Here is a 9,610-nt window from a genome sequence, read left to right as displayed (position 1 = left end):
GCCCATTTAAAGGATGGTTAATACATGATTTTGAGACTTTTGGAGTTGGATTGAGGAAACATATTCTTATAAAATGACGACCTTTATGCTAATTAGCATTCTAAGTAATGATGTCCTCTTATGCCCACTCAAGTATCCTTTGATGCTGTGTAGAGAGAAGTTGCTACCAAGGACTAATGTTCATGTCTTCATTTGGGCTTTGCAAGTCATTGCCATATTGATGTTTGAAGCCTAGAGTTACGTTAAAATCACCGTAGAAATGTACATGAAACAAAACCAAAAATACTGTAGTTTTTGACTGATATGCAGCTAACAAACAGCGTTTATAGTCTTCAGTGTAAAAGCAGAAGATGGCAAATTAGCGTATTAGTTTTGACTCCGCTTATATCTATAGGTTGCTACAGCACCTCTCCACTTTCTCAACATGTGTCTGTCTGGTTGTTCAAAAGTAATAAGGTGTTAGACGGATTTATATTCTTTGAGGTTGTAGGCTTCATTGCTAATAACATTAATCAAACACCTATCTATACCACCAGATGAATGATTATTACGTATGCATGTGGCCTTTTGAGAGAGTCCAAGTGTTGAACCTTTACTTTTGAGGTTAATGGGGTACTGTTTAATTTTAACGTAATCACATTTGAGTAGAGTAACATAGCACTGTGTGCAGTCAACGTCTTTCAAAAGAAGATTTCAATTAGTGCACGAGAACATTCTAATCATTCATTTTCTTATCGGGGTTAACGAGTGGTTTTGAGGGGAAACTACAGTCTGTTTTGAAGATAGCAACGTTATCGATGTTCGACATTGGTAGACGATGTTAGAGTTGAAAAGAGTGGAAGAATAAACCCCCCAATGACCCATCCGCTCAAAGCGTGATAATTAGAGCCAGCCTCGTCTGCTCAGTCGCACCGCACACCCAGTTTGTTGGAAGCCAGGTGACTGCGCGAGGACTGTTACTGAGAAGTTACTGAGAAGCTGACCGTACTGGACTTTAACACAACTCAAAATTATGTTAGTGATGCATCTGTGGATTATAGTGTTTATGTCATTATGCTGCACTCTAACAGGACAAGGTAAGCAACAAACTGTGGTCTTCACGAACACAGGATAACTGTTTTTTTTTATTAGCACTGTCTAAGATGCACTGTCTGATTTTATGGATAACAGAGAGAAAGACACATTTTCGTGTTAAAGGTCAATTTGGGTTTCAAATGGTTGTGAAACCTAATATTACAGTATTTACAGTAGTATTACAATATTTCACATTACAGTGTGATTTCTTTTTTTTTCTTCTGTTTTAATCAATAGGATTTCTACAGCCATCTGCTCAGGAGTGTTGTAAGGATGGGAGGGAACGTGCTCAAGACCGGCAAGACTGCTCACTTCTCCCTGTAATATCCAGCTCCACCAGCTGCAGGTAACACCTGAATGTACACAGGTGCATCATTAAAGTTGTAAACACCATGGTAAAGGAAGACTAATCACTTTGAGCAAGCTCTAGGCTACTTGAAAAACTTCTGTCAGGCGTCAGGAAATGCAATGCCCAAGAATTAGGAATTAGAATCTTTTCCACATACATTTTTTACAGCCTAGTCTTGAAATAATTATCTTATCACAGCAAGGTTATTATATTTAGCATGTGTTATGTTCAATTAAACCATAATGAAGTGTACTTGGAATGACTCTAAGAGGAGGACTTGCTGCTTGACAGCTGTATGTTGTAATTATGTGATGGAAAGGAGCAGTGTTGTTAAATTCAGGAAATACCTTGCGGGCAAACAATGACAGGATCATTAGATCCTCCTGAAGGAGTGCCACGTATGCTCGAGAAGCATGGTGATTTCTTAAAAGATCTTATAGGAAGGCAAGAAACATTTTTTTTTCAACCTAAAATGTTGATCACTTTACGCATGTGCGATATGCATGTGCAGAGGAGAGATTGCCTTTTACAGGACCCTTTAGTGAGGTTTTGAATCCATTCTGTCAATTCTGTCATGGCTTCCCTCGGTATGGTTTTGCTTGTTAGCATCTCTTCTTGTACACTCCTGAGGCCTCTTCTTTTGGCCTAGTTACCACTCATGTTCCTCCCCTTCCACCCCGGCAGGATTGCCCAAGACCAGTGCTGCATAGCAGCCGTGGAGGACCTCTTCTGCAGCAAAGGCATAAAGCGGGCTACAACAAAGGAAACCTGTGAGATGTATTACTTCAGCGGAAATTATGTGGCAAGAAGAATTGCCAAGGTTGGTATTCTCACTGATTTATAAAAAAAAATGATGGGGCAATCCACATGACAACAGCGAAAACTGAGAAGTTTTGTTGCGTTTGGGCCATTCGCCCATGCACCCCTCAGCAGTGTTTTCGGGTCCTAAAAGCACAAACTTGGGAAAAGTTTCCAAAGTGGACTCCTTTGAAAACTTAACCCTTGCATTGACATGTAGACAGTTGAATACAGACCCTTTCGAAAACGGTTGATGACACAGCCCCAACTTTATCCTATCACGTTTCATTATCTGTGAAGCTTCAGTCTGAGCTCCACCTGTCAAAGCCTTCACCACATCCTCAGTGGCAATACACAGAAAATCTATTTTTAACTGCAGCCAAAGCCTTTTCTGGGTTTGTTTGATATAAAGTGACACTAAATACTATAGCAACCTTAAGCAGGGTAAGTTCACTTTGCTGGGGAAATGCTATTAGCTCCAAACCACGTTTCGCTGATGTTGACAAATAAGTTTGATGTTTTTCGTCTCGCAGTGCCATTACTTTGATAATAATCCTGTGTAGCTATTTTTGTGTAGTCAATTTTTTTGCGAATCCGTGTGGATGATGATTAGTTCTCAAAACGGTGAGCTTCCTCATCTCTTGTTTTCAGTAACAGAGTAACTCCTCTCTGCAGACATGCTGTGACTGTTGCATGCTGGGTATTGAGGCTATCCGGGAGGCCCAGAGCTGTGACCTGAGCATTTCTGTGAACAAGCACTGTCAGCAGGTGGCTAAAAACTGCTGCAGTGTGGAACTGGACAATATCCCCAGCCAAGAAGGTAAAACCTGTTCCACAACTCCTCCTATGGGTTTGGAATGAACCTCACTGCACTCTTGGGTTTTGATGTCACTATAACACTGTTACAACACTGTTAAAACATATAGTCATGGATGACTGTGTACATTGTATGTTGTGAAACATAGTTTCATCTTGCATGGGATAAACATGTGGTTCCATATGTCAGGTGCAGACTCAGAGACAGACCACTTAAATGTGATTTGAGTTCTGTGTAGTAGTCATCAACTAAGGGTTTTCCCCCCATAGGCTTCTTAAACATCATCACTGGAGAAGGAAACCCTGAGAATGAACTCAGAAGAGCTACATGTGAAGGTACTCTTGTTGCAGCTTGTTGGCTATTGGTTATTTGTTTATTTTCTTGTTGTATTGATCAAGGTATTGACTGGTGTATTGGTAAAATAAGTTCTAAATGTAATGTATGTCTAAACATAATATTAAGATGTATATATATATATATCTCCATGTGTATGCTTTCCTAGGGTCAAAGTGCGCTCACCTATGTACTGGGCACGGTGTCTGTGCATGCTTTGAAGGTCACAGACTCAAGCCAGATGGATTCAGTTGTGATGGTATGTTACCAGACTAACTCTTAGACCAACAGCAATCACCCATATAAGCTTCCAGTCATACAAATAATGTTCTCAGCACTGACTGTGTATCTCTTTCTCTCTGTGTACAGATGTCAATGAATGTCTAGTTGGCTCCCCAACCTGCCAGCAGGGGGAGCAGTGTATCAACACAGAGGGATCTTTCCGCTGTCAAAGACAGGCCAGCTGTGGCACAGGCTATGAGCTCACAGATTCCAATCTGTGCAAAGGTTCAGTCTGTCACTGTCTTGTGTGGAACAACAACACTGAACCTTTTTTTCTCTCTAAAGAAAATCCAATTGTATTTTGGTGCTTATCTAAATCTGAAGTTCTGCCTCCACAGACATTGATGAGTGCTTGACTGGGACACATAATTGTGGTGCTGAGTTTCGGTGTGAGAATAAAGCGGGGTCCTTCAGCTGCCTGCCCCAATCACAGTGTGAGGAGGGCTACCTACAGGATGCAGTGGGAAACTGCATTGGTGAGGATTGGAAACAGTGTATAGAATGGTTCTTACAGAGTGTAAGTTCAAGTTTAGACCATACGTGTCTGTGTTACCTTTTAATCCCATATGTTCCCTTCTCTCTCCCCTGCTGTTTCTGTCTTTGTATGTGTGTTCTCTCCCTCATTTGCTCTGAATCAGATATAAACGAGTGTGTAAGTCGGGAGAGCCCTTGTCAGCCAGGCCAGACGTGTGTTAACACATTGGGCTCCTATACCTGTGAAACGCACAGAGTGACCTGCTCACGTGGATATCGCCTGAATGAAGATGGCTCTCGCTGTTTTGGTACGGATGTACAGAAATAATATGTGTGTGTGTGTGTGTGTGTGTGTGTGTGTGCGTGTGCGTGTGCGTGTGCGTGTGTGTGTTTGTGACAGGTCACTGAGCGTAGGCTTATGTTATGTTATTTCTCCCGATTTCCTCAGATGTTGATGAGTGCAAGGGCTCAGTGCGTGCCTGTCAGGGCCATGGCTGTGTGAACCTCCTGGGTACTTTCCGTTGCGAATGCCAACCAGGTTTTATATACAACAGCATCAACAAAGTATGCGAAGGTGGGCTGGTTCTCGTAGAGTCGTGTACAAGAATAATACAGAGTCAATGGTTTTTATTAGCTTGTTTGTTTATTGTGTTCAACTTTTCCTGTTGGTCATAGATATCAATGAGTGCAGGCACTATCCAGGACAGCTTTGTGCACACAAATGTGAGAACACCCCTGGGTCCTACCAATGCATCTGTAATTCAGGATTCACGTTGGCAAGTGATGGCAGGAACTGTGATGGTAAAGGAATTAGATATATCTAATTACACATAAAACACATATACATATACATTGAAGTGTACCTCTTTATAACTGAGATTTTTTTAACAGATCTGAATGAGTGTGAAGATAACCCCTGCAACCAGGAATGCGCTAATGTCTATGGCTCCTATCAGTGCTACTGTCGCCTTGGTTACCAACTCAGTGACTCCGATGGGGTTACATGTGAGGGTAAGAGGACGATATCTTGTGATGTCATCTGCAATGCATTGGCTTCATTCTTAATGGACAAAATGTCACACTTGATCTTAGCAAAAAGGCCAAGAAACAAATGACTGACAACTTTTTGACGTTTTCTTAGATGTTGATGAGTGCGCCCTCAAGTCCGGAGGGAAGGTCTGTTCCTATCAGTGTTCAAACACCGTGGGGAGTTTTGAATGCTCATGCCCCGCCACCGGTTACACCTTGGCACCAAATGGCCGAACATGTCAAGGTAAGAACATATTAATCTGTTAAAACATGACAATCTAAATAGATTTGACAAATAGTAGATTAGAGTGAAGAGTAGATAGTAACACATTGTCAAAGCATATTATTCTTCATCTCTCTGTTTGTCTCTCTATTTCTCTCGCTCTTTCTCTCTCACACACACACACACACACACACACACTCTCTCTCTCTTTCTCTATCTATCTCTCTGCTGGTTTACAGACATTGATGAGTGTGCAACTGGAGGACACCGATGCCATGCCACGGAGACCTGCTTCAACATACAGGGCGGATTCCGCTGCCTGTCCTTCGATTGTCCTCCAAACTTCCGCCGTGTTGCAGAAAAGTGAGTGTTATATAAAGTTTACATTTTATCCTGTCTATTTTTTATGCATAAAGACATATCCTATTTAGTGCCAGTAGACAGTACGTTTCAGTGCAAGGGCGCTGGTGGAAATGTGTTCTCTGTCCCTCAGTAACACCCCTTTTACTTTGTCCTGCTCCGTCCACTCTTCTGCCTGCTGCTTCTTCAGCCGTTGTGAGCTCTTACCTTGCAGACAGGCACGCGAGTGCCTCTCTCTTCCCTTGAAAATCTCCTTCTACAACCTCACTTTCCCCACCAACCTACCGGTCCCCGCTGACATCTTCAGAATGGGCCCTTCTAACTCCATACCCGAGGACAACATCCAACTTGCCATAGTAGCTGGCAATCAAGAGGGTTACTTCAGTGCTCAGAGACAGGGTTATGGGGGGGTGATATCCCTGCAGAAGACTCTGACCCATCCTCAGGACTTCCTGCTGAGTGTAGAGATGAGGCTGACCCGTTATGGCACTGTCACTCTCTATCTGGCCAAGATCGCTGTGTTCGTTACTCATGGGCAACCGGTCTCATCTACCAGACTGCCATAGTTGCATTCTTTTGCATGAAAGGTGCTATATAAATAAAGTTTATTATTATTATTATTATTACTATTATTATTATTATTATTATAGTGATAGAACAATAAATGTGTGCTTCAGCTTGTCTTCACGCAATGATTTTTATGTGGCTTTGTAAATGCTTTGGTGATACGTCTTACAAAAAATGTGTTGGAGGAGTACTTCCAGTAGATGTTGTGTATAGAAAATAATTGACAGTACAAATACCCCGCCCCCCCCCCCACCCCACCACCACCTTATGCAATTGATTTTGTTGACAGATGTTTTGAGTTTCAAATGTTGCTTTCCATCCTAAAGCCTGTTGTCATGATTAAAATTACTCCTAAAACCTCTCCATACCATACAGATCAATTATCTTTTACAACCAATCAGTGTTTACCATCAATCTGTAGTAGGATCAAGGCAGTATCAATGTAATCCTCCTATTGCTATCAGTATGGGCAGTCGCCTTGAATGTTTAAGTGTAGCCCCTGTGTGCAACAGCTAGAAGTTATCAATTAATATGGAATTGATCTTGGCAAATTCTGTGGCTTGCAATTCTGTGGTAGGGGCTTCCGAGAATCAACCATAGATGTATCAATTTATATGCAGAAACAAGCTCTGTGGCCAGGGTAATGGTTAACTCAGATTTCCTGCCATACCTCTGCCAGATTAAACCTATAGAGAAATAAGGATGTCCCTTTCCAGAGCAAAAAAAAAAAAAGACAAAAGAAACAGGGATCCTATTTATGGAGATGTAGGCTCTGGCACCAGTTAGGCCCCAATTGGTGGTTGGAAGGCATCACTGCTCAGAAGAACAGTGACCGACAGTGTTAGTTTTGGGTGGTAATCAAAGAACTGACTGTAAATGATATGGAAACAGTAGTTGTGAATGAATAGGGCCAGATGCCTGTTGAATGAGCAGATTCTACTTCATGGTGTGGATATATTCAAAGCTTTGAGTTTTACATCTTGAGGTGCAACCTGAATGGCACAGAAATTGGTCTGCATAGGTGGAAGGCTCACGAATATGAGTGGGAGTTTCTAGTTGAGAAAAGTGATTGTAAACTACACCGCCATTTTGTGGTCTTGAAAAACGTGGACTTCCCTGCTAGTTACTAATTACAAGTTACACATCATCAGAGATTTGACTTTGAGTAGGTGCCGTCTTCCTTTATGAAGCCTTATACCCTAAACTTTTTGTATTTTTTTTTTCAGAGAATGAAACTCAGTGTATGAATAGTCTGTTGTACTGTCTGTAAATCACACCCAACAATTGAAAAACTGTGGATGGAAAATATTTATGTCAAAATTAAATTACTTTTTGTCTGTTTTCAGGACTAATGATATGAGTATGGACAGATTTCGCTGTTTGAAGTCCTGCCAATCCCATGACACTGACTGTGCTATGGAGACAGTGAAATTCATTTCCCACACTCTCATCTCCTTAACTACATTTAAAGAACTACGAGAACCAGAGGGTAGGGATCTTTATGATCCATTGATCATCCTGCATGGGTAGTTGTACTATTGTGGAGCAAATGTCATGGCTAACAATAACTTGATTTCTCTACAGAGTTTGTCCTTCTCAGAACCACGGTGTCCCCATTCTCATCCCCATATCTGACACCTGATGTCAATTTCGACATCCTGACAGGCGACATACAGAACTCTTTTGATGTTTTGAAGCGCCTTGAGAACCATAATGTGGTGGGTGAGTGGAAACCAATGGGCTTTGGAATAGCAACATTCTTGAATGATAGTGCATCCTGTGGAAGTAAGAGTTTGTGATGCAAGAAAACAAAACCCTCTGCATTCTGATTGCTATCTAGTGGTGTGTGATCTCCAAGACAAGACCAAACAAGACATTCTGTGCAGAGTAGCACTGGGGCCTGTAATTGGCACTTAATGGCACTTGGTCATTTTACAAGTTTTCGCTGTGATCACTGTGGTCTGGAGAGGGTCCATTTGATTCCGACAGACAGACATTGCACAGCATTGGTTTATTGATATCTTGTATCAAAAACTGACCTTGTTAAATTCAAACTGGAAATGCCAGAATGACCAGTTAATAATCAAACCGTGGCATTGTTTCAAACCGTTCTGACCTCAATAGATTTAAAAAACAATGATCTATTGGTCACAGCCTATATCTTTCGGACTGCCTTGCCAAGATCTGGGCTATAGAGCTATTTTCATTTGAGCTGTTTCAGACAGCAGTCCCATTGGAAACTAATCTGAGAGATATGCTGGCAGTGTCAAGCTAATAAACGCTAAAATGGTGGTTCCTCAGAAACGTTCTCTTAAGACTGCAAACTACTACATTCCTACAATGATACAAACAATCGTCTTGCTGATTGAAAGATGAAGGCCAGATGTGTAATTTAAAAGATAAGATTTGTCTCTATGACCATTATATATTAGACTGTTACATCAACAAATGTAGTAGGCCCTTTGTGAGCATGAACTAAGTTGAAGAATACCATGTCATACTCTGTCCTGACTCCATGTCCTCTATGTTGCAGGGGTAGTACGACTGGTCAAGCCCCTCACAGGGCCATTGACTGTGATCTTGGAAGTAGAAATGAACCACACCATTGGTGGAGTTCTCAGTTACAGGAATATTGCCCTGGTTCACATCTTCATTTCAGAGTTTTGGTTTTAACTAGTCACTAATAGTGTTCTTCACAAAACCATTTAGTAACATGACCTCACTGTTGAAAAAAATTTTGTATTACAAAATAAAATATAGAGCTTCTATGTGATTGGTAAATTGGTTTTAATTTTCCTGTATCATTCCCTGTGTACAGGATGCATCAACAGTGTTTTAATGTGACACCAATAGACCAACACGTCATTGTGGATATAATATAACAGCATACGTTGTTATATTATATATTATTATTAAGAATCCCTGATAATTATCACTTATTGTATAATGAACAACAATACAACTACAGGATTCAATGGATAGTGACCCACTACACTTTTAACATACTAATACTATTTTATGAATAGTCTAAATATAATGTTTGACCACTGTGACAATACAATTCTGGAATTTTGAAGCTTAATGGTCACTTACATGGCACTATCTTCAGGCCTCATTGCAGGATGACTTTATTTATTAACCGTGTACCCAACCAAACCCAAAGGATACCTAATGGGTAACCAACCATAATTAGAAGCTCTGGTTTTCACCATCTTTCTCTTGCACTAGTAGGCATGCCAGAATAAATACAACATGCGCCACAGATCGAAGAGCCAGAGAACTAAAATACTCTGTCTCTCAAGAA

The 9,610-nt window shown here is 41.0% G+C and overlaps 1 protein-coding gene across 1 annotated transcript; it reads left to right on the top strand.

The window, feature by feature from the left end:
• Positions 1-2,909: 2,909 nt before the first annotated feature.
• LOC122132315 (fibulin-1-like) lies at positions 2,910-8,032 on the top strand. Its single transcript, XM_042707117.1, has 12 exons — positions 2,910-3,041; positions 3,308-3,373; positions 3,541-3,630; positions 3,741-3,878; positions 3,992-4,129; positions 4,292-4,435; positions 4,576-4,701; positions 4,803-4,928; positions 5,019-5,138; positions 5,269-5,400; positions 5,619-5,742; positions 5,930-8,032. The coding sequence occupies exons 1-12, from the start codon at positions 2,915-2,917 to the stop codon at positions 6,303-6,305; spliced, it is 1,707 nt and encodes a 568-aa protein (XP_042563051.1). The 5' UTR covers positions 2,910-2,914; the 3' UTR covers positions 6,306-8,032.
• The last annotated feature ends 1,578 nt before the right edge of the window (positions 8,033-9,610 follow it).

This window comes from Clupea harengus, unplaced genomic scaffold (assembly GCF_900700415.2).
Source record: "Clupea harengus unplaced genomic scaffold, Ch_v2.0.2, whole genome shotgun sequence".
Classification (NCBI taxonomy): domain Eukaryota; kingdom Metazoa; phylum Chordata; class Actinopteri; order Clupeiformes; family Clupeidae; genus Clupea; species Clupea harengus.
This window is presented reverse-complemented; position numbering and strand designations above follow the sequence as displayed.